Source organism: Gekko japonicus, unplaced genomic scaffold (assembly GCF_001447785.1).
Source record: "Gekko japonicus isolate JY-2015 unplaced genomic scaffold, Gekko_japonicus_V1.1 scaffold1424, whole genome shotgun sequence".
Lineage (NCBI taxonomy): Eukaryota > Metazoa > Chordata > Lepidosauria > Squamata > Gekkonidae > Gekko > Gekko japonicus.
Window position 1 is genome coordinate 459,729 of NW_015173173.1, and position 24,357 is coordinate 484,085.

At 49.6% G+C, this 24,357-nt stretch overlaps 2 protein-coding genes across 2 annotated transcripts in view; both read left to right on the forward strand.

Moving 5' to 3' along the window:
• Window positions 1–16,386, forward strand: part of ILDR2 (immunoglobulin-like domain containing receptor 2) — a 74,372-nt gene extending 57,986 nt beyond the window's left edge. Inside the window, exons 5-8 of the mRNA XM_015422551.1 lie at window positions 10,195–10,283; window positions 11,364–11,417; window positions 14,277–14,352; window positions 16,316–16,386. Coding sequence (XP_015278037.1) covers window positions 10,195–10,283; window positions 11,364–11,417; window positions 14,277–14,352; window positions 16,316–16,386 — 290 coding nt within the window. The remainder of the gene's footprint in view (window positions 1–10,194; window positions 10,284–11,363; window positions 11,418–14,276; window positions 14,353–16,315) is intronic.
• On the forward strand, window positions 7,551–24,111 carry ASNSD1 (asparagine synthetase domain containing 1). The gene is made up of 7 exons (XM_015422552.1): window positions 7,551–7,631; window positions 10,094–10,283; window positions 11,364–11,417; window positions 14,277–14,352; window positions 16,316–17,876; window positions 20,007–20,188; window positions 23,047–24,111. Exons 5-7 carry the CDS (start codon window positions 16,410–16,412, stop codon window positions 23,384–23,386), a joined length of 1,989 nt encoding a protein of 662 aa, XP_015278038.1. The 5' UTR covers window positions 7,551–7,631; window positions 10,094–10,283; window positions 11,364–11,417; window positions 14,277–14,352; window positions 16,316–16,409; the 3' UTR covers window positions 23,387–24,111.
• Window positions 24,112–24,357: the final 246 nt, after the last annotated feature.

Below are 24,357 nucleotides of genomic sequence, written 5' to 3' on the forward strand. Positions count from 1 at the left end.
TGCTGGATCAGACCAGTGGTCCATCTAGTCCAGCCTCCTGTCTCACACAGGGGCCAACCAGTTCCTCTGGAGGTCCAGCGACAGGGCATGGCTGAGGCCTTCCCCTGATGTTGCCTCTTGGCTCTGGGATTCAGAGGATTCCTGCCTCTGAATGTGGAGGGTCCCCTCAGTCACCATGGCTGCGACCCACTGACAGTCCTATCCTCCATTAATCCCCTTTTAAAGCTGTTTATTCCTGTGGCCATCACTGCATCCTCTGGCAGCAAAATCCACATTTTAATGACCCTCTGTGTAAAGACGTATTTACTTTTGTCCATCCTGGATCTACTGCCCGTCAGCTTCACTGGATGTTCTCTTGGTCAACTCTCTCTCCAACCCATGTCTCATTTTATAAACTGCTATCCTGTCCTCCCTTAGTTGTCCCTTTTCTAAACTGCAAAGTCTCAGTCTCTTCGGCCTTTCCTCCTGGGGAAGGCGCTTGTGATGTATTCAGTAGCTGCCAATGTAATACATGACTGTATGTGAAACATCTAATTGAAGTTCCATGTCAAGCTTCATCCTGGGCTAGGATCCTAATCCCTCCAATCCTATTGGTAGCCCAGGAAGAACCAACCAATCACGTGCCATCAAGCTCCCTGAGCGGAACGTCTGTGATTGGACTTTATGTATACAATCTTATTGGTTGGTATTGTATAGTAGGGCGTGGCTACATTCGCCGGGAGAGTTTAAAAGTGGACAGCTTCAGTGTAAAAGCTGTTCCGGCTATCAGAATTGATCTGTGTTGGAGTTGTACGAGTTGTTGAATAAAGCTGAATCATTGCTGAATCACTCTCCGACTACTTTGTTAAGTGAGCGACTTAACAGCGCTCCAACCCCCTCATCCTCTTGGTTGCCCCCCTCTGTATTTTTTCCAGCTCCGCAGTGTCGTCTTTGAGATACGGTGGCCAGAACTGTACACAGTATTCCAAATGAGGCTGCACCATAGATCTCTACAGGGTCATTACAATATTGGCTGTTATACTCCACCTTCCTCCCCAAAAGCTTTTTTGAAAAAGCTTTTTTCCCTTTAGACAAAGTAATGACAGACATTTTAGAGGTAATCCCACTGTGGAATCATGGTTTGTTCAGACATACATCATCCCCCATCATGATCATGGAGAATCTACGCTTTGTATTTGCTGCCCAAAGGACTGTGCACAACACTGATTGGCTGCCCCGTCCGTCAGTCGCAAAGCGATCCACTGATTGGCTGGCCCTTCCATAAGTCACAATCGCCCCACTTTCTCAAACCTGTTTTTCCAAGTACAATAAGAAGAAGAAAAGAGATTGGATTTATACCCCGCCCTTCACTACCCGAAGGTGTCTCAGAGCGGCTTACAAACTCCTTTCCCTTCCCCTCCCCACAACAGACACCCTGTGACGTAGGTGAGGCTGAGAGCGCACTGACAGAAACAGCTCTTTTTCAAGAACAGCTCTGACAGAACTACGGCTTGCCCAAGGTCATCCAGCCAGGTGCAAATGGAGGAGTGGGGAATCAAACCCAGTTCTCCCAGATTAGAGTCCACGCACTTAACCACTACACCCAACACAGAGAGCAAAAAAGAAAAAAGAAAAAGCACACAATCATTTGATCTGATAAATGCACAAGGCACTTAGGGAACCTGAAAGTGGGATGTGTGTGAGTCAACCACTGTTCTGATTGGAGGCAAAGTGTACGTTCTCTGAGAAGGCAAAGTGTGTTTCACCCTCTGGATCCAAGCTCTCTCTCTCTCTCATACACACACACACACAATCCATCCCCATACACAAGGTGGGCACTGTTCCCTCTAAGCTGAGTTAGTGTGAGCCAGCTCACAGTTTTTTAGCCTCCGGCTCACACATTTTTGTCTTCGCTCAGGAAGGGATGGCTCCAGAGCAAACTAATTTATGCAGCAGCCAAATCGTTCACTCACAACTTTAATGCCAGTAGCTTACAAAGTAGAATTTCTGCTCACAAGACTCCACAGCTTAGAGGGAGCGTTGAAGGTGGGCACCCTATGCCGACACCTTCCCAGGTAGGGCTTTTGCCCAGCAAGTCTTATGATTGGCTGTGAAGTTTTTTAAAAAAGATTGCTTTGGCAGTGTCAGCTAATGCTGCCGGGCGCTGGAATGTTCAGTCTAAGGATGGGCTCTCCCGCCTCCCCCACTCCCTCTCCTTGCTCGCGCTTATCTTGCAGGTGTCCTTGAGGCTAGAAGCGCTTATTCCCGAGCTTCCCACTGGGAACCTAACGGCCGGGTGTCTCTTTTGGAGGGGGTATATCCCAGAAGCCCCGTGCCTCTCCCACCATTCCTGACACAAGAGTTCATGGTGTCTCAAGTACTTTCTCTCTCGATAAACTGAATCTTCTGAAGACCTGGTGTTGAGTGTGATTGACTGGGAACCCTGACAGGCAGTGGCTGCCAGCACATCCCAGTGTGACTGAAGGTCAGTCCTTCTGTGGCTGGCTCCGCCTCCTGCAGCAGTCATTTTGTGGCTGAGCCCACCATCCTGTGTCAGAACCATAGTGGCACCCACAGGCTCAAGGAGGTTGGGGACTCCTGCCATCCACAATGAGGATTCACGCCATATTATCCGAAAAATCTGAAAAAGGGAGCTCTCGTTCCCAAACTTCACGCCAGAATTAAGAGTTGTTAGCTTCCAAGGCAGGGCTTTTGTTTTTGGGAAATGAGGCACTCAAGAGTGAAAGGAAGTTTTCAGTCTGTATACTGAACACTCGTGAACTTTTAAACATTTTTAAAAGAATTTTGTCAAAGAGGTCAGAACTCCATTCTGGCGCATCCCCTCAGGGGAAAAAAAAGCTGTGCTTCAAGTTATTTAAAAGGTAAAGGTAAAGGTTCCCCTTGCTCAAAAGCCAGTCGAGTCCGACTCTAGGGTTGCGGTGCTCATCTCCATTTCAAAGCCGAAGAGCCAGCGCTGTCCAAAGACGTTTCCGTGGTCATGTGGCCGGCATGACTAAACACCAAGGCGCATGGAACCACCAAAGTGGTACCTATTTATCTCCTTGCAATTTCTTGCTTTTGAACTGCTAGGTTGGCAGGAGCTGGAACTAGAGACAGGAGCTCACTCCGTCATGCGGCACACTCGGGTCTCGAACTGCTGAACTACCGACCTTCCACAGCCTGCAGTTCAGCGTCTTAACCACTTGAGCCACCGCAGCTCCACTGCTAATCATATAACTAACACAGTGAGACTCACACACAAGGCTGGGTCATAACAAAGCTATTTTATTGATTAACAAACACACCGTGTAAAACTTAAGTTGAGGTAACGGAGCAGCAGTGTCAGCATAACCCATTACTAAGTGAAACGTAATGGCAGATTCACCTCAGACACATTCCAAAATAGAACTGTGCCACATGGCTCCGGCGCACTTTCTCCAGCACATACAGTCTCATGAGTCACAAAAGTACATTTTCAATTTTATTGCTGCAGGGAGAATTGGACTATGCAATAGCAGTGGGTCGTCGAGGATGGTCAAATATGCCTCTGCTTCCCATACTTGGGCTGCGGTCACACGGAGCATTAGCCACACTACAGAGACGGGAGATAGGTGCATTTTCCAAGCGCGATCACAGCGCCACATCTGGGAAGCGTAGAGCTCCCGTGGCGAACCCGAGGCTTCCCACCGACGATGCGGGGTAAAAAACTAGTATGAATTTTATTGTTACGGCACCCAGCCAGCAAAGGTACTAGTTTCCAGAAACCGCAGGGCAAGGGCAGGCGCCTGATCACGTTTCCGGTGGTAGGTCGTGGCATCCGGCGCCCGCCCATGTCCCGTCGCTAAAAGGTTTTTTCCCCCAAGTCTCCACGGGATGCGCACCAAGCACCCAACGGCGCATGCACACACTTCGTTTAAAAACAAACAACACAGCCCCGTCCTCTTTTCCGTACCTCCCCCCCACTCCTGGCTCGGCCTGCTCGAGAGGAACTCTCTGCACTGGGCGGCAGAGGTGGAGGTGCAGAGGGGGCCTGGTGGGAGGGTGGCCCGGCTGAAGCTCCTCCGGGAGGGGACCGGATGGAGGACACAGTTTGCATTCCTCTGCAGCCCTGGAAGGGGTTAAACCCGCGGAGCCTTTTGCTAGAGAGGCCGCTTCTTTGCCGCGACGCGGGACTGTCCTGTGATTGGCACCTCCCCCCTAACCACGGGACCTCTACGGGACGTCTGATCGCACAACCGCGCGTTATTTTGCTCCGGGGGGCAAAGCCCCCCCCCCCCCCCCCCCCGCATTTTCCTGCCCGTTTGACCGGGGCCTTGGTTTCTTTTCAGCCATCAGTAGAAAAGCAACACCTGCCCTGTTTAAGGTTAACAATGAAGAAATTGAAATTGTTCAAGATTTTCTATTCCTCGGCTCCATCATCAACCATAAAGGGAGACTGCGACCAAGAAAATCAGAAGGAGACGGAGACTGGGAAGGGGGCAGTCATGAGGGAGCTAGAAAAGATCCTTAAATGTAAGGACATGTTGCTGGTGACCAAGATCAAATATTGGAGAAGAAAAGAAGTGCCCTCAAGGGAAGAAATTCTAAGGAAAATGTTGGAGACTGCTGAGATGGATAAATTAACTTTAACTTTGAAAGGGCGGCCAGAGACAATCTTCGAGGAAACATGGTCAAGATTTTATAACTGGCTGGAAGAATCCAATAAATAAGATAATACAGACCTACAATGCATTTTAAGGACATAAATACTAAGCTTTTTATAATGTGCAACGAATTTTTTATACAATGATACAAGGTGAATCATATAAAATAACATATGTTTAGGTGCGAGTTTTTAAATAAGAAATTTTAAGAAGATTTGGATACCCTCATTTTATGTTATGATTGTCATGTTTGTTTTGTCTTGAAAATAAAATTGTTTTGCAAAAAAACACAACTTAATTCACGCCACAGTCAATGTTCCCTCTAAGCTGTGGAGTCTAGTGAGCAAAACTTCTACATTGTGAGCTACCGACATTAAAGTTGTGAGTGAGCGATTTGGCTACTGCATACGTTAGTTTGCTCTGGAGCCATTCCTTCCTGAGCTAAGACAAAAATGTGTGAGCTGGAAGCTAAAAAACTGCGAGCTAGCTCACACTAACTCAGCTTAGAGGGAACACTGGCCACAGTATTCCCCATTACTATTTGTGGGTATGAAAGTTGGGCAATGAAGAAAGCTGACAGGAAGAACATTGATTCCTTTGAAACGTGGTGTTGGAGAAGTTTTACAGATACCATGCAACTCCCAAAAGACAAATAAGTGAGTTCTAGATCAAATGAAGAAGAAAAGGAAGAAGAGATTGGATTCATACCTTGCCTTTCATTTGGGAGTCTCAGATGGGCTTATAATCTCCTTTCCCTCCCCCTCGCCACAGCAGACACCCTGTGACGTAGGTGGGGCTGAGAGAGCGCTTTCTCGTGAGAGAACAGCTCTGAAGGAACTTGTGACTGACTCATTGTCACACCAGCAGCTGCATGTGAAGGAGTGGGGAATCGAACCCAGTTCTCCCAGATTAGGGCGTGTGCTTTTAACCACTACACCAAACTGGCTCTATCTCAAGCTGCAACATAAGATGGATTGCCTCAATCAAGGAGAGAACGCTTTGGAAGTCATTAATTCATAGGTCACCCGAAGTTGGAAGCCTTTGATAGCCTTTTAACACACACACACCAGTTTGTGGTGATGGACGTGACAGCCGCTCACAATCTCAAAACGGCCACTAGAGGGCAGCGCTCACTCATACAAGAGAGACAGACCTTGCTGAGTCAAACTTGTCATTTATAAAACGGAACCGCAGAGGCTACATGCCCCCCCCCCCCAATGCTGACTCATCCTATCGAAGCTAAGGACCATTCGAGATGTGCCTTTTTGTTTTGCAGATGGATTAAAGTGTTTTTACATTCTTAACTTTTCTCGAGAGTTCCACGTCATCACTCTACCTCTCCTTAAATCCCACCAACTCATCTTTTCGGTTCACCATTCACATCGCACCTTTTCACCTGCATCGTGAGTTTCCAGTTCTTCCAAATGCAAAAAAGAAAGCAAATCAACACAGAGACACTGCGGAAATCCATATAGCGGATAGAGCCTCTTCATAACCACACCGTCGAGACAGCATGGGAGAGATCTGGGTGGGACAGGTTTGCCCATTGACTTGCATGGGCTCCATTGAAATACATTACAAGTAAAGGTAAAGGTCCCCTTGCTCGAAAGCCAGTCGAATCCGACTCTAGGGTTGCGGTGCTCATCTCCGTTTCCAAGCCGAAGAGCCAGCGCTGTCCGAAGACGTTTCCGTGGTCATTTGGCCGCCATGACTAAACACCAAGGCGCACGGAACGCGGTTAACCGGCGGCAGCGGCGGCAGCGTGAAAGGTTCCCCCGCCTCCCTGAGCCCCGTCTTTCAGACGCGAGAGGCGTCGTTGTTTGGCACTAGAAGTCCAAGGCCATCCCCCCGGGGCTCAGGGAGGCGGGGAACCTTTGCCCCCCCCCGCCGCCGCCTGCAGCCATAACTTTTTAAAGAGCCCCTTAGAAGAGCTGGGGGGGGGGAGCCGGAATAACCTCTAGCGTCTGATCATCATGATAAATACTTGGTTATTATATAAAAAGACATTGCAAAAAGTAAAGGTCCCCTTGCTCGAAAGCCAGTCGAGTCCGACTCTAGGGTTGCGGTGCTCATCTCCGTTTCAAAGCCGAAGAGCCAGCGCTATCCGAAGACGTTTCCGTGGTCATGTGGCTGGTATGACTAAACACCGAGGTGCACGGAACGCTGTCACCTTCCCACCGAAGTGGTCCCTATTTATCTACTTGCAACAAAGATATAGATGGACCCCCCAATCTGCATGTATTTATGTTGTCCTTTGTTTGATGTAAAATAAAATTATGATTAAAAAAAAAGAAAGAAAGAAACCTTATGCCCAGAATTAACCTTCGTTGGCCTCAAAGGTGTCCCACTGCCCCTGGGCTCCCAACTTGGGAGATACATCGTCTTAAATCCTTAAGGAGCCACGGATTCCCCCTCGCCACAGCGGGAGGTGCGCGGATTCCTCGAGAATCCCTTGCCAAAGTAATGCAATTAAGGGTCTTTGTGCATAACGAGCATTTCTGCTCGAGCGCATCAGAGGCAAGCGCCGGAGCCCAATGCAAACCGGCGACGGCTCCGGCGCTTGCATCTGATGCGCTCGAGCAGAAACGCTCTTTATGCACAAAGACATTTAATTGCATTCAAGGAATCGATGCAGCAAGAGCTATTTGAAGCGCCCGCCTGTTCAGACCTTTGCAAAAATAAACACCCAACCTTTCCTCCGCCTCCTCGCACAGCCCCGCCTTTGCCTGCGTATTATGGGCTGTGTCCTGGGCGTGGAGGCTCCCTCGCTGCTTCCGCCTCCTCCTCCTCCCTGGATTGCACACGGAAGGTGCCCGTCTGCCGGCGCATCCAATGGGGCTGACGCGTGTCATGCGAGCGCCGGCGGGGCGCGGCTGGCGACGGAAGCACGTGAGGACGCGGCCGCGTCGAGTCGAGGGACGCGTCTCTTTGTGGTGGGGTGACTCGGGAGCAAGAGCCGCTACGCCGGGAGGGAGACTCGCACGTGTGAGCGGCGCAGCCCACCTCTGGGTAGGTTAAAGTTAGGGAGGCCAGTCTCCAGGTGGGACCTGGGGATCTCCCGGAATTGCAGCCCGTCTCCAGACTGCGGAGATCGGCTCCCCTGGAGACAATGGATGCTTTGGGAGGGGGGGGACTCTACCGCATTGCACCCTCCACTGCGGTCCCTCTCCTCCCCAGGCTCCACCCCCAAATCCCCAGGAGTTTCCCAGCCTGGATCTGGCAATATTTATCTTTCTATATCTGTCTCTCTATGTATCTCTCTATCTTTAGGGATGCCAGCCTCCAGGTGGGACCTGGGGACCCCCTGGAATTACAGCTCCCCAGGCTCCACCCCCAAATCCCCAGGAGTTTCCCAGCCTGGATCTGGCAATATTTATCTTTCTATATCTGTCTCTCTATGTATCTCTCTATCTTTAGGGATGCCAGCCTCCAGGTGGGACCTGGGGACCCCCTGGAATTACAGCTCATCTCCAAACTGCAGAGATCAGTTCCCCTGGAGAAAAGGGATGCTTGGGGGGGGACTCTGTGGCATTGTGCCCCCCACAGCGGTCCCTCCTCCCCCCAATCTCCAAGAGTATCACAGCCTGGAGGTGGCACCCCTACTCCCCTCCACACAGCTGGTTTCCGGGAGGGCCCTAGTAACCCTAGAACTAGAACTCAGGTTTACTCAGAGGTAAAGCATACGTGCCCAGTCAGATTGACTGACTTAGGCAGGATTGCAGCCTAGACTCACGAGGTTTGGGAAGTCAGACCTCTGGACTGTTTCTGTAGGGTGGCGGAAGCAGGAAGGGCCCCGAGTTTGAAAGAGGAAAGAGGAAATATTCAGATTCCTAGACCTTCCTTGCACTGTTTTCTTTATTTTTCCCCGGGGGTGGGGGACGAACATGGAGTTACGACTCGTATACAGATCCTGGTGATCTAACTGGGCCGACCTGGTGTACGTTTATCCCGTCCTTTCTCCGAGGGGCTCAGATCACTGATCGTGGTTGTTTGCACAACAGCCCTGTGAGGGGGGTGAGGCTGGGAGAGAGAATTATTTATTTATGGGCCGCCTTGCTCCCAGGGTCTCAAGGTGGGTCAATATGCTGAGCAAAATGGGACACTCAGTAACCAATGCGTTCGGATTTTAGAAGTCTGGAACCACCAGGAAGAACTGAAACATAGCAGGAGTATTCACATGTTGCATTAAGCTAGGATTACCATCAATGTCCCCTCTACGCTGTGGGGTCTTGTGAGCAAAAAGTCTGCTTTGTGAGCTCCTGGCATTAAAGTTGTGAGTGGGCAATTTGGCTACTGCATAAATTAGTTTGCTCTGGAGCCATCCTTCCTGAGCCGAGACAGAAATGTGCGAGCCGGAGGCTAAAAAACTGTGAGCTGGCTCACAGCAACTCAGCTTAGAGGGAACACTGATTACCATGTTTTAAATATCAAAAATACCATATCTTGAATATCAAAAAAAGAGGACGTATTTCCCGACTGACTGCTTCAAACAAGCGATCGCTCTGACAGATCTCATTTTAAATATCCCTCCTATTTAAGCTGTGATCATGGCTACTAACTAGGAATATTCCTAACCTTCCAACCCGTAAAGAGGAAATTTTCATCAGGTTGTGGGTTTTTTTTTTTTTAAAGAGCCTAAAAGAGGACGGAGACCAAAAAAAAGAGAACATGTCCTCTAAAAAAGGACATCTGGTAACCCTAATTAAGTTGTACAGCAATTACATGACAGGGTCCTACTTCTAATAAGCTGGACACAGCAGTACAGAATATCCCGAAGCCATCCAGTTAAGTTTCATGGCAGAGTGAAAATTCGAACCCGGGTCGCCCAGATCCTAATCCCAGACTGGCTCTCGTCTCATCTGGACACACCCTTCCCCCAATGAAATCCCAAACCTGCTACTTAACATAGAGATTTTAATGTCTTATTTTTTATTCCCCCCCCCAACAGTGTGTTTAGAGAAATTACATTTGTTTTTTTGCTTTTCTGCGACCAGAACAGCCATGTTTACATTGTTTGACTTATGCATGGGTAAATTCAAGAGCTGTGGTTCCAGAAAAATTTATACCTGAAGAAGATTTGTTCGAAACACGCAGGTTATGCCCGGGAGGCGTGTTGCTAGGCCTGCTTGCTAGCTGAATCACCTCATGGGAAAATACATCTACTAGGCTTGCTTGCTAAGCTGAATCATCACAGTGAGAAATACAAGCTGCCTGCTAGCTTTACCTGATGGATCATCACTTGGGAAATGTACAATAGGTTGCTGCATTGTTCGGTACAAATAACTGTACATTGGTATTTATCCTCCATCAGGAAGAAGACAGCTGGACCCTTCATGTTATATAACTTAGTTTGAAAGTGTTTACAATACACTAGAGTTGGTGTTGTGTATAAAAAGCAAATATATTTAGCTGTAAGTACATGTGAATATTGTGTTTATTATTTCAACACGGTGTTTTCTGTGTTTGTCTAGCCTGTGTGGAGTGCCTCAGAATCGACTGAAGGAGCAGCGGTGGCTCGTCCTGGCCGGAAGTCCTATTAAAGCCGCTTGGGCCTGTTGACGGCCACGTCCAGATCAGTCGACGCAAATGTCCGGCCAGGCGCCCCTGCGAGAAGAGTCGGACGGGGGCGGAGGTCGTGACAAAGAGGAACTGAGCCAGAAGGTTGGTGGGGAAAGCCGCGCGTGGAGTTGGTCAGCGGAGGAGGTCCTTCCAGGCATTGATGAACGGTGTCATCCAATGGGGAAGTGAGCCCCGTTGAGGACAGTGGGATTTACTTCTGAGGAAGCCCGTATGGAGCTTCCCTGTAAAGGCCTCTTTCTTCCGTATCCTTTCTGGGATGACAATTTTGAGGGAGCGTTTTCCCAAAAGAGGGTGCAGAAGAGAGCGACGAGGATGATCAGGGGTCTGGAGACTGAGCCCTACGAGGAAAGGCTGAGGGCCCTGGGAACGTTTAGTTTGGAGAAGAGGAGACTGAGGGGGGGACATGATGGCTCTCTTTAAATATCTGAAAGGCTGTCATTTGGAGGAGGGCAGGGAGCTGTTCCAGTCGGCAGCAGAGGAGAGGACCCGAAGCAACGGGTTTAAATCACATGCAGAAAGGTATTGGTTGGATATTAGGAAACACTTTTTCACGGTCAGAGTGGTTCAGAGGTGGAATCGGCTGCCTAGGGAGGTGGTGAGCTCCCCTTCACTGACAGCTTTCAAGAAGAGGCTGGATGAATATTTGTCAGAGATGCTTTAGGCAGGTCCTGCATTGGGCAGGGGGTTGGACTAGATGGTCTTTAGAGACCCTTCCAGCTCTATGATTCTATGAGAATATGGGGAAAGGACTTATCTGGAAGAGAAACAATTTCAGGTTCTTCTTTGTGTAATTCCCCAGTAGTCGTTACTTCTGTCTTCGTCAGCTATAATCCTTCTTCGGCACTTTCTGCTTTAATTTTCACCTGTAGTCATTTCAAGTCCTTCACCATTTTCTGCCAGTGGACGTGCTCCATCCACTCATAACACGCTCGCCATGTTTCCACCCTAAGGACACTTTCCCGGGAGTAACCTCCACTGTATAGATTCGAGTAGGATTCTGAGTAGATCTATTCAGCGGCCTTACTTTATTTTTCTATCATGTATTGTATTGTCTGTCTTTATTTCCATTCAAATCGATTAAGGTAAAAAAACACCCACCCATATATCGATATTCTGACTTGAATAGTAAGCCTAACCCTGAATAAATTCTCCCTCTTGCAGATTAAAGAGCAGAAAGTTGTCGTTGATGAACTTTCCAACTTGAAGAAAAACCGGGTGAGTAACTGCCAAATTGCTTTGGAAAGATGATTACTAGACGGGGGACAGGGAGGTTTGAGGAAATGGACAGAAGATATGGTGGCACTCAGTTCCAGGCGTAGCGGCTGCAGTACGGAAGATGGATTTGCGCTGGCGTAGCTCTGTCATTTGTCACTTGGCATCAGAATGTTAAAAGGCACGCCCATGTGTTTGATGCAGGGGATCTCAATTTGGTGTAGTGGTTAGAAGCATGGACTGTAATCTGGGAGAACCGGATCTGATTCCCCACTCCGCCACATGCAGCTGCTGGTGTGACTGTGGGTCAGTCACAAGTTCTCTCAGAGCTGTTCTCTCAAGGGCAGTTCTCGAGAGAGAGCTCTCTCAGCCCCACCGACCTCACAGGGTGTCTGTTCTGGGGGGGGGGGGAAGGAGATTGTAAGCCGCTTTGAATGGAGGACGGGGTATAAATCCAATCTCTTCTCCTCCTCCTTCTCCTTCAAGCCGGCTGGTTTTGTAGTGTTAAAATGCCTCTTTGGCCGTGTTCATGACTAGGCCTTATTCCCGGGGTCCCCAGTGTGGTAACCTTGTCTAGTGTCCCCCAAGTGTTTGTTAGAAAGTGGGTGGGACGAGGTAGAGCTTTTTGGCCAGCAGGGATTCTGACTGACCGTTGGAGATGCGATTGGCTGTGTTGATTTTTTTTAAATGCCACTTTGGCAGCAGCTGCTGCCACCACAGCACAAGATCTCCACTTTGTGACTGAAGGGGAGCCGCGGCAGCCATTTTGTAGCTGGCTCCGCCTCCTGCAGCCACTATTTAGCAGCAGCCATTTTCTGGCTGCGCCCACCATCCTGTGTCAGAGTCCGAAAGAGGCTCATGGGCTCAGAAAGGTCAGGGACCCTTGCCTTGTTGCATCATGGCAGGACTGGCCAATGCAGTGCTGTTATTTCGGGGTTGTGTAAAGCCGCCCTTCCGGTGGAGATGAGGGCGTGTCTAGTGATCAGGACCAGTTCAAGTTGCGGCGCCAGTGTGACCTTCTTCTCACTATACGCAGGTTTTGGCTGGCAGGTTTTGTCGTAAGATCCAGCTGGAACCCACCCACCCCAACCTCTCTGTGGCACATACGAGGAAGGGGAGGGTTGTATCCTGGCCTCTGTGTAGTTTCCTGGTCTGTTGTAGTTTGTAGATGTCAGCTAGCTGCCATTAAGGCTGGTGGTGGGGACACTGTTCACTCCTTGGAATGTTACTTTCACTTTTCGGTTGTCTGGGTGATGCCTCTGTTATCTGAATGTTTTATGTACTTGTCCTTGGATGCTTTGCTGTAACACCTTCCCTGGGAAAGTGGAGCCCTTACTTTTTGGCGGCCCCTTTCTCCCCCCTCCCATTGGCTCCCGCCCAGTGACCCTCTTTGAACCAGGTATATCTGTCCATCCCGCGCTTTATGCTTTAGTTTTAACACAGAACCTGAAGTATAGATGCTCTGCCAATTAGTTGTTCAGTCGCACAGTCGACTCCGACTCTTCGCGACCCCATGGACAAGATCACGCCAGGCCCTCCTGTCTTCCGCCGTCCTCTGAAGTTTGCTCAATTTCATGTTCATTGCATCGATGACACTGTCTAACCATCTCATCGTTTGCCATACTGATCAATAAACCTTCTTTCTGAAGAAGCGAGTTGTTGATTCTGATTGCTGCAGGAGTCTGACAGTAGATCAAGATGGACGGCCATGTTAGTCTGTCTGTAGCAGCAGAAAAGAGCAAGAGTCCAGTAACGCCTTAAAGACTAACAAAATTTGTGGCAGGGGAGGAGCTTTTGTGAGTCACGGCTCACTTCTTCGGACTCACGAAAGCTCATACTCCGCCGCAAATGTTCTTAGTCTTTAAGGTGCTACTCTTGCTGTTTTCTACTATTGCACTAGAGCCATTGTATAGAAGGTGGTATTCTTATGCTGTGGCTTTGTGGACCTCTGGAATGGGATTCTTCACCCGTGATCACGCATGGAGCCACAGGCACATGGCAGAGTGAATGCTGGGGCAGCCACAGCCCGATAACATCTTATACTAAAGGGCCCTTTCGCACATGCTAAATAGCGCCGTTTTATTCCACATCAGTGACCATTCGCAAGTGGATTTTGCCGTTTCACACAATAAAATCCGGTTACAAAGCGCATGGAAAGTGGATTGATAGCAGCGCATCATTTAGTGTGTGTGAAAGCGCCCAGGTTAACAGAGCAGGCAAATAAGGACTGCTGAAACCAGGATATGTTATCCGTAATAAATTACGAAGTGCCTCAGAGGAGTGGTAGAAAATACTGTCAAGTGGCAGCTGAGTTCTGGCCACCCGGTAGGGTTCCCGAGGCAAGAGACGAACAGGGGTGGTTTGCCATTGCCTGCCTCTGCGTGGCAACCCCAGACTTCCTTGGGGGTCTCCCATCCAAGTACTAACCAGGGCTGATGCTGCTTAGCATCCAAAGTCTGATGAGATCAGGCTAGCCTGGGCCATCCAGGTCAAGGCAAGAGGTGAACGGAGGTGATTTCCCCACTGCCTGCGTCTGCGTAGCAACCCTGGACTTCCTTGGCGGTCTCCCATCCGAGTACTAAGCAGAGCCAGCCCTGCTCAGCTTCCAAAGTCTGATGAGATCAGGCTAGCCTTGGCCGTCCAGGTCAGAGCTACTGAACAAATAAAGGCTCTATCAACATGCTTTCAGTTTAATAAGACAAAAAAGAGAGAGAGAGAGGACACGTTCTAGTTAATAAACCAATGCCTTCCCGTGTTGCAAAGGAATTATTCAATTCTAATGCAGCCGGATATTTTTGTCTTACTTGACTTTCATCTTTTTCTAAGGACGTTACCTAAGCCTCACTTCTTCTTGTTTTGCAGAAAGTATACAAACAGCAGCCCAACAGCTACATATGTTTTCTAGCGGATCGGACCCAGACACTCTCGGAGAGTAGAAGTATGTTCACAAGACTGATTTATTTATTATACCACTCTACCGTTTGTTATTATTTATTATAAGACTTATTTATTCATTCTTTATAATGTTATAGTATAGTATATAAGTGTATTGGATGTGCACTTTGCCCGATTTTTAAGTTGTTCCTTTCGGGAAAACAAATCCACATGGTCCTATACTGCTGTCATATACTCAACGTTGATTATTGATGGTGTTTCTGATATCGGTAAGGAAGGTAGATTGGACTTTTGATCGTTAGGACTGAGGTGGAATCGAAATGTTTAAAACATCTAAGCTGAAAGCCAGATTGGAAGACAAAATATAAAGAGTGAGTCTCATTCTCTGTGGAACTTCTTGGATGAGCAGAGGATGCCGTAGCTGTTAGTTTTAAGCGGAACAAGGTCACTGTTGTAGAAGGTTAGATCCAGGTCTAAAGCAGTAGAACAAAGTTTGGGTCCAGTGTCACCTTTAAGGCCAGGAAAGTTTTATTCAATGAACAAGCTGTTTCAAAAAAAAATATTTACCAAGCACAACAAGACAACACATAACAATAGAATCTCTTTGTTCAGAAAGACACACAATGGGGTTTTGACCTTATGTGCGGCCGTCTCCATTTTACGTAGTCCGTCTCCACATATGCGAAAGGCTGTTGTGGAGAGCAAAGGGTTCTTCAGGTCTCAGGCAGCGCATGCGTTTCTGGCTCTGGTGCAGACATCTGCGAGAATCAGGGCTTTTTTTGTAGAAAAAGCCCAGCAGGAACTTATTAGCATAATAGGCCACACCCAACAGCAGAAACTCATTAGCATATTAGGCCACACCCCTGACAGTGCAGCTCATTGGCATATAAGGCCACACCCCCATGCCTTTCCTTGGCTTGCCCAGGCGCCCCGTGGCTGCGGGGCACCCGGGCAAACTGGCCCTTGGACAAGCCTCCCTGATCCTTTCAGGGCCCCCCCTGGCCTGCCCACCTTGGAGTCCCGGGGGGGGGTCACTCTCCAGGCCTTTCCTCTGTAGCCAGGCACGCAGAGGTTTTGGCTGTAGTGGGCGTGGCCAACTCTGAAGCCAGCCGGAACTCCGTTCCTGTGCGTTCCTGCCCAAAAATAGCCCTGGCGAGAATAATAGCACATCAAGTGCCCTCTGCTGTAGTTGGGGAACCCCCTCTTTCCCCCGTATTAGAAGCAATGTGAGCCTGGTACTGGTACCCCATTTCCCCTGTTCCTGCCCAGTACATCTGATGGATGAAGTTGTTCCGTCATTGGTCTTCTGGTTTGTGGCTCTTGTTTATGAGTCTGTTGTAAACATACAGTGGTTGGACACTGCTGGGTACTTTGAGAGCCAGTTTGGTGTAGTGGTTGGGAGCACAGACTGTAATCTGGGAGAACTGGGTTTAATTCTCCACTCTTCCACATGCAGCTGCTGGTGTGACCATGGGTCAGTTACAAGTTCTTTCAGAGCTGTTCTCTCAGGAGCAGTCCTCGAAAGAGCTCTCTCAGCCCCACCTACCTCACAGGGTGTCTCTTGTGGGGAGGGGAAGGGAAAGGAGAGAGACAGTTTGGTGTAGTGGTTAAGTGCGCAGACTCTAATCAGGGAGGACCGGGTTCGATTCCCCGCTCCTCCACTTGCACCTGGCTGGATGACCTTGGGCAAGCCGTAGTTCTGATAAGGGCTGTTCTTGAAAAAGAGCAGTCTCTGTCAAGAGCTCTCTCAGCCCCACCCACCTCACAGGGTGTCTGTTGTGGGGAGGGGAAGGGAAAGGAGTTTGTAAGCCGCTCTGAGACACCTTTGGGTAGTGAAGGGCGGGGTATAAATCCAATCTCTTCTTCTTCTTCTAAGCCGCTCTGAGACTCCTTCGGGTAGTGAAAGGCGGGGTATAAATCCAATCTTGTCTTCTTAAAATATCTTGGTGACAGTTTTGCTAATATGCTAAGATGTTTAGTCCCCCCCCCCCCTTTTCTCTTCATAGATGCATTGGATGAACTGAGGAAGGCGTACCAGGAAATAGAAAATTCAGAGAAAGCCAAAATCAAGAAATAGATCAACCGAGCAATAGTTTTGCAATGTGTGGCATTTGTTGTGTGGTCAGCCTGTCCCATTGTCCTCCCGTCAGTTGGCTCTTGAAAGAGGGGATCCTGCGTAGTCTCAAAAGGAGAGGGCCAGACAGCAGCCAACAGTTAATCAAATCCGTCCTCGATCTGCCGTATCAATGCTTGTTTTCTGGCCACGTACTTCACTTAAGGGGACTAATGACTCCTCAGCCCCTGGAAGATACCGTGACTGGAAACGTCTTCCTTTGGAATGGAGAAATCTTTGGTGGCGTCCATGTTGAGGCTGAAGAGAATGACGCTCAAGTCCTGTTCCGCCATCTTTGTTCTTGTGGAAGCAAACTGGACGTCCTGTCGGTCTTGTCTTCCGTTCGGGGTCCCTGGTCGTTTGTGTTTTATGAGGCATCCAGACATCGCTTATGGTTTGGAAGAGATTACTTTGGCCATCACAGTCTGTTGTGGCAGTTTAACGAGGACCGTGGCAGCGTCCTCGCTCTCTCTTCTGTGAGCACGATTCCCGAAACGGGCAACCCGTGGCTAGAGGTTCCGGCGGCTGGAATTTTCAAACTGGATCTCCGGGTCTGTGCCGCATCCCAAGGTGTGGTTTTAACATTGCATCCGTGGCAGTGTTCTCCCAGTGAGAACGGAACTGAAGAAGCAATCGTCGGGGACCAAAATCTGGTTTTGAAAGATTTGCCAAGTTACGTGTCTCTTGAAGTGAACAAGGGCCACTCATTGGTCACGCCTGTCGTTCCTTTAAATATGAAGGTTCTTGAAGTGCCGGAGGAATCCCAGTTCTCCAGTTTTGCCGACAGTGTAGTCGATGCTGGAAGTCTTCAGAGGTTTCTTGCAGAGCCACTGAAGAAGAAACTAGTTCAGCAGTTCATTGGTGTTTTGAGTGGCGCAGTAGAGAAGCGAGTTTTATATGTGGTTAGAGATCTGAATCCGATAGATGGAGAAATGTCGGAGGCCGCTCTGCGGAGGCCCCACGTTGCCATATTGTTTTCGGGGGGCATCGATTCCATGCTCCTAGCGAGCTTGGCTGATAGACACGTGCCTTCGGGCGAACCCATCGATCTTCTCAACGTGGCGTTCGCCAATCCCCGTCAAGTTGGACAAGGCAATCCCGCTCGGAAACGTAACAAGGAGAGAAGATGGTCGCCTCGTTCAGAATGCCTTAACAATGCCAATACGGCAGCCAGCGAGCCTTTGTCCTGCTTTAATGTGCCCGACAGAATCACTGGAAGGGCAGGACTGGAAGAACTTCAAGCGTTGAGTCCTTCCAGGTCTTGGAATTTCGTGGAGATCAACGTTACCCTCGAGGAATTGAAAGCCACGAGAGAGCAGCGGATAAGCCACTTGGTTTACCCTCTGGACACCGTTTTGGACGACAGCATCGGCTGTGCCGTGTGGTTCGCCTCCAGAGGAGAAGGTCTGGTTACTCGCCAGGGAGACACAAGACCCTATAAAAGTCCCGCAAAGGTATGGAGCAGGGGTGGCCAGACTCGCTTGACGTAAGAGCCACACAGAATAAACGTCAGATGTTTGAGAGCCGCAAGGCATGAACACATATCACACATGCGTGTTTGTTGGAAAGCAAGAAATTGCAAGTAGATAAATAGGGACCACTTCGGTGGGAAGGTAACAGCGTTCCGTGCGCCTTGGTGTTTAGTCATGCCGGCCGACATGACCACGGAAACGTCTTCAGACAGCGCTGGCTCTTTGGCTTGGAAACGGTCTACAGGACTCTACTGGTAGCAGGAGCTCCTTTGCATATTAGGCCACACACCCCTAGTGTAGCCAATCCTCCAAGAGCTTACAGAGCTCTTCTTACTGGGGCTACTGTAAGCTCTTGGAGGATTGGCTACACTAGGGGTGTGTGGCCTAATATGCAAAGGAGCTCCTGCTACCAGTAGAGCCCTGGGTCACGGAGATGAGCACCGCAACCCTAGAGTCGGATTCGACTGGCTTTCGAGCAAGGGAAACCTTTACCTTTTTGTGCACATTTGCTTTTTATCAACATTAAACGAGCCTGCCAAAAAATAAAAACAGAAGGGGTACAAACGGATATCGATCATGATATTTATTTGTCCAGTGATATTTGTAGGGTTGTGGGGTGGACGTGCTTTGAGAACGCATTTAAAGTTAAAGTTGCTTTCTTTCTCCCGCCCCACCCCCACCCCCTGGCCTCGAGCCTACCCAGGGAGGGGAACACCGGCCGGGGAAGGGAAGACCGATCGGTGAGGCCTGCCTCCCCTTCGCTTCCTTTTGAAGCATGGACGGCTTCAAGAGGGAATTAGATGAGCATATGGAGCAGACGTCCATCAGTGGCTATGAGCCACAAGGTATAGATAGGGACTCTGGGGCAAGTGATGCTCTGTCATCTTGGTGCTTGGGGGGGGCAACAGTGGGAGGGCTTCTAATGTCCTGGCCCCACTGGTGGACCTCCTGATGGCACTGGTATTTCTGGCCACTGTGTGACACAGAGTGTTGGACTGGATGGGCCTTTGGCCTGATCCAGCACTGGCATCTCTTATGTTCTTATGTTCCCCAGCCGCCCTACCGGGAGCCACACAGTATGTGTGAAAGAGCCAGACGTGGCTTCCAAGCGGCGGTTTGGCCACCCCTGGAATGCAGCTGTGGACCAGCTTGCCGAGAAAAGCAAGCAGAGAGCCACTCGAAGCGTATGTTAAGCGTAGGCACATTCTGATAAGCCTGTAAATAATGTTTATCAAGTTCCGTCCCAAGCATCGCTTGCACGCTGATGGAGCAGCCCTTCCCCGCCTCCCCCTTCCTGGTTCGGCCCCCTGGAATCCTATTCCTGTGGCTCAGAGGACCCTCAAATTGGGGAGGTGGCCATGGCTCAGTGGCAAAGCCTTTGCTTTGCATGCAGAAGGTCTCTGGTTCAATCCCCGGCGTCTCCAGTTGAAAAGGACCAGGCAGGAGGTGATAGGAAAGACCTCCGCCTGAGACCCTGGAGAGCAGCTGCCAGTCTGAGTAGACAATCCTGGCCTTGATTTACCAAGGGTCTGATTCAGTAGAAGGCAGCTTCGAGTGTTCAAGAATATTTGGAGAGATTTTTTTTTTGGGGGGGGGGGGCCTTTCCAGCTTTTGTGAGTCAGTTTAAACTAATTTATTTTAGTTTTTAAAAAAGTTTTATTTTGGATGCATCTGAAGCAGGATTTCCTGAAGTTAACATTGGCTGTATAAAATAAAACAGGCTGTGTTTTAGTCTGCTTTGAACCGTATTTGGAAGGTGGGATAGTCCATGGTTTAATTGAGAGCCAGTCTGGTGTAGTGGTTAAGTGCGCGGACTCTAATCTGGGAGAACCGGCTTTGATTCCCCACTCCTCCAGTTGCACCTGGCTGGATGACCTTGAGCAAGCCATAGTTCTGATAAGAGCGGTCCTTGAAAAAGAGCAGTTTCTGTCAGAGCTCTCTCAGCCCCACCTACCGCACAGGGTGTCTGTTGTGGGGAGGGGAAGGGAAAGGAGTTTGTAAGCCGCTCTGAGACTCCTTCGGGTAGTGAAGGGTGGGGTATAAATCCAATCTCTTATCTCCTCTTCTTGAGCAAGTGCCAATAAGACAGCACGTGTTTGTATTCCACGGTAGGTCGTGCTCACGGGAATCGGAGCCGACGAACAGCTTGCCGGTTATTCCCGACACCGTGTTTGCTTTCAAAGACACGGCTTCGAGGGCTTGAACGAGGAACTAAGGATGGAGCTGGGCCGTATTTCTTCTAGAAACCTTGGTCGAGATGACAGAGTGATTGGAGATCACGGGAAAGAAGCGAGGTAAGGATGCACGCTGCTGGAAATCCTTTGGGGTGTGGGTAATGTTCAAGTCCAGATTCTCTTCGCTTTAGTCTGATACTACACGGGTGGGGAGGGAAGGTGGCGTTGCATAGCCCGATCTCGTCAGATCTCAGAAGCTAAGCAGAGTCTGTTCTTAGGAGGCCACCAAGGAAAATTCTGCAGAGGGAGACAATGGCAAACCTCTTCTGCTTCTCCCTTGAGAGAGCCAGTTTGGTGTCATGGTTAGGAGCGCAGACTCTAATCTGGGAGAACCGGGTTTGATTCCCCACTTGTCCACATGCAGCTGGGTGACCTTGGGTCAGTCACAAGTTCTCTGAGAACTGTTGTCTCAGGAGCAGTTCTCGAGAGAGCTCTCTCAGCCCCACCTACCTCACAGGGTGCCTGTTGTGGGGAGGGGAAGGGAAGGAGATTGTAAGCCGCTCTGAGACTCCTTCGGGTAGTGAAGGGCGGGTTATAAATCCAGTCTCCTGTCCTTCTTCCTCCTCCCCCTCCTCCCTTGAGAGCCAGTTTGGCTCCTTCCACCAAGGAAGCCTTGGCAGAGGAAGGCCATGGCCAACCCCCTCTGCCTCTCCCTTGCCTTGGAAGCCCCTTGCTGGGGTTGCATAATTCAGCTGTGACTTGACAGCGCTTACATCTGTACTAGGAGCTGCGGTGGCTCAAGTGGTTAAGACGCTGAACTGCAGGCTGTGGAAGGTCGGTAGTTCAGCAGTTCGAGACCCGAGTGCCGCATGACGGAGTGAGCTCCCGTCTCTAGTTCCAGCTCCTGCCAACCTAGCAGTTCAAAAGCAAGAAATTGCAAGTAGATAAATAGGTACCACTTCGGTGGGAAGGTAACAGCGTTCCGTGCACCTTGGCGTTTAGTCATGCCGGCCACATGACCATGGAAACATCTTCGGACAGCGCTGGCTCTTCGGCTTGGAAACGGAGATGGGCACCACAACCCTAGAGTCGGATTCGACTGGCTTTCGAGCAAGGGAACCTTTACCTTTACATCTGTACTACACGGTGGCTTGGATCCAGCGATGTGCCGGCAGGAACGTAAATGGATTGCATGCAGTTCTCCTTGTGCAGCTCGAGCGCCTTTATGTTACAGTGCTGAGAAATTGGTTGCATAAGCAGAAGGACAAATGGGGAGACGAAGTGACTTTGCAGAAGTGGGTGTCCTGGTCTTTTTCTTGCATTTCTGCTCACACAAGAATAGAAGAAGAAGAAGAGATTGGATTTATACCCCGCCCTTCACTCGGAGTCTCAGAGCGGCTCACAAACTCAGAGCTCTCTCAGCCCCACCCTTCCCCTCTCCACAGCAGACACCCTGTGAGGCAGGTGGGGCTGAGAGAGCTCTTTCCAGAACGGCTCTTGAGAGAACAGCTCTGAGAGAACTTGTGACTGACCCAAGGTCCCCCAGCAGCTGCAAGTGGAGGAGTGGGGAATCAAACCCGGTTCTCCCAGATTGGAGTCTGCTCACTTAACCACTACACCAAACTGGCTTTAGTGCGAGTGGAAATGTTGCCCTGGATCCAAACCAACTTTTGTACATGATATTTATTTTAATTAATCTAATTAATCCATACCCTGTCTGTCTCCCTATTGAGGATCCAAAAGTGGCTCACAGTGTTCTCCTTTCCTCCAGTTTATTGTCCCCACAACCCTGTGAGGCAGGTTAGGCCGAGAGCGTGTGACTGGCCCAAGGTCACCCAGCGGGCTTCCATGGAGCGAGTGGGGATTCGACCTGGGTCTCCCAGGTACTACTAGTCTGACACTCTTAACCAAGATGGTTAGCCGTATTACTAGTCTGTCTGTAGCAGTAGAAAAGAGCAAGAGTAGAGTAGCACCTTAAAGACTAACAAAATGCGTGGCAGGGGAGGAGCTTCCGTGAGTCCCGGCTCACTTCTTCAGATACAGCTCGAATGTGAGTCCATCTGTCCTTACATCTTGGAGAGAGGAGTGCTACTGTCATTCGGCATCTGAAATCACCCCACTCTTCAAGATAGAAAGACAGATGGACTCATAGTCTAGCTGTATCTGAAGAAGCGAGCAGTGACTCACCAAAGCTCGTCCCCTGCCACAAATCTTGTTCGTCTTTCAGGTGCTGCTGGACTCTGGCTCTTTTCTGCTGAAGAAGTGAGCAGCAGCTCATGAAAGCTCCTCCCCTGCCACAGATTTCTCTGACCTTCATCATTTGGGGGGTTCTTATCACACTCTGAAGAGCTGCGGTGGCTCAAGTGTTTAAGACGCTGAACTGCAGGCTGTGGAAGGTCGGTAGTTCAGCAGTTCGAGACCCGAGTGTGCCGCATGACGGAGTGAGCTCCCGTCTCTAGTTCCAGCTCCTGCCAACCTAGCAGTTCGAAAGCAAGAAATTGCAAGTAGATAAATAGGTACCACTTCGGTGGGAAGGTAACAGCGTTCCGTGCACCTTGGTGTTTAGTCATGCCGGCCACATGACCACGGAAACGTCTTCGGACAGCGCTGGCTCTTCGGCTTGGAAACGGAGACCCTAGAGTCGGATTCGACTGGCTTTCGAGCGAGGGAACCTTTACCTTTACCTTTATCACACTCTTCCTCTTCAAAACACACACCTGCTCACACACACAATTTAAAAAACAGGCTGTGATCACACACACTAAATAATCCACTTCAACCCACTTTCAATCCACTTTTGAATCTGAAGTTGCCAGTTCACACAGTAAAAATCCAGTCGGAAAGTGGATTGAAAGTGGATTATTTAATGTGTGTGATCGCAGCCACACACTTATTCTGAGAATAAAGTAATTATCAGACTTGTTCTTAACTTCGTCTTAAAAACTAACAGTCGCACTTGGTGTCGTTTGCCGTTTCAGGTTTCCGTTTCTCGACGAGGCGGTTGTGTCTTTTCTGAACTCCCTCCCCGTGTGGGAAAAAGCAGACCTGACTCTCCCCCGGGGCATCGGAGAGAAACTGCTCTTGCGGCTGGCGGCTGCGGAGCTTGGCCTGACGACCTCCTCAGTCCTCCCGAAGCGGGCCATGCAGTTCGGTTCCAGGATTGCAAAGCTGGAAAGCGGCAGCGAAAGGGCGTCAGACAAATGCGTGCGACTCCAGTCGGGTTCAGTAGAGGATTTCTCCACACGGGGCCCGAAGCCGCTTTTAAAAGAAGTTAATCTACACAGTGGACAGTTTTCTGCGAACTTCGTTAACAGCTGAGGGGGGAGGATTTGCGTTTTTTGAATTGAGAGGAGTTTCACAAGAAGTTTTAGTTACTTAAGTAGGCCCAAAAGCTGTGTGGAAGTTCACCTGGGATAGGGGCCAAGGGGCGTGGGGAAGGTGGCGTGGCGGCAGGACAACCCGGTGCGATGAGCTAAACAAGCTTACGGATTTTGCCCTGCCTGAGAGGAGAAAGGAAATATGGCCATCTTGAGACCAAGCTTCCAGATTATTCCGTGGTGGTAAATTACAACGTAGCCCAACACAGCCTGAGGGGTGTGGTTCCTGTGTTCCTCCTGGATCTCAGCCCCCCCCCCACTCCAACCCCAGTTCCTGTCTGGCCGCCATTTTGAGATCTTGGCCTGGTATGCATAGTTGTCCACCTAGCTGAGTCTCTGTCCCTATGGCATTTCACTGTGTCCCAGCCCTGCTTAGGGCGTATTGACATATACCCCCAGGCCAACTAGCCGTGGCCTAAGCATATCTAACGGGTCCACATAGTCGCCACAGGCTTTCCCTCCCGTCTCTCTGGCTCATCTCCCAGTGATATCTCGACCATGAGGTCCTCTGCTTGTCCAAGCTCTGCCAGATAGCGGAAGGGTGAAGTGGGCGGCAGCATCATCTTGCCTCTCGTTCACTAGAACACAGTTGACAACGAAGTGATGCCAAAGGCACTTAGGACTAATTTCAACCGGATTGGACCTGTGTTGTTTCGGAAGGTTTTTCTTCTCTGTGAAATAAAGGGTGTGTGTTTTTTTTACCTCAGAGTTTGTCTGTTCTTAACATGTCAATGTAACATTTTAAATGAATGTTTTAAGTTCATCACAGCCAAAGGAGCCACGAAGATCCTAGAGCAACGCTTGGTGAATTCTGCTTCACGGTGATTGGAAGAGCCGATCCTAGAGCAATGTGACCAGCTCTGAACATTAAAATCCACATTTGAAGCACTGTCCCCTTCCGTATGTTCCTGT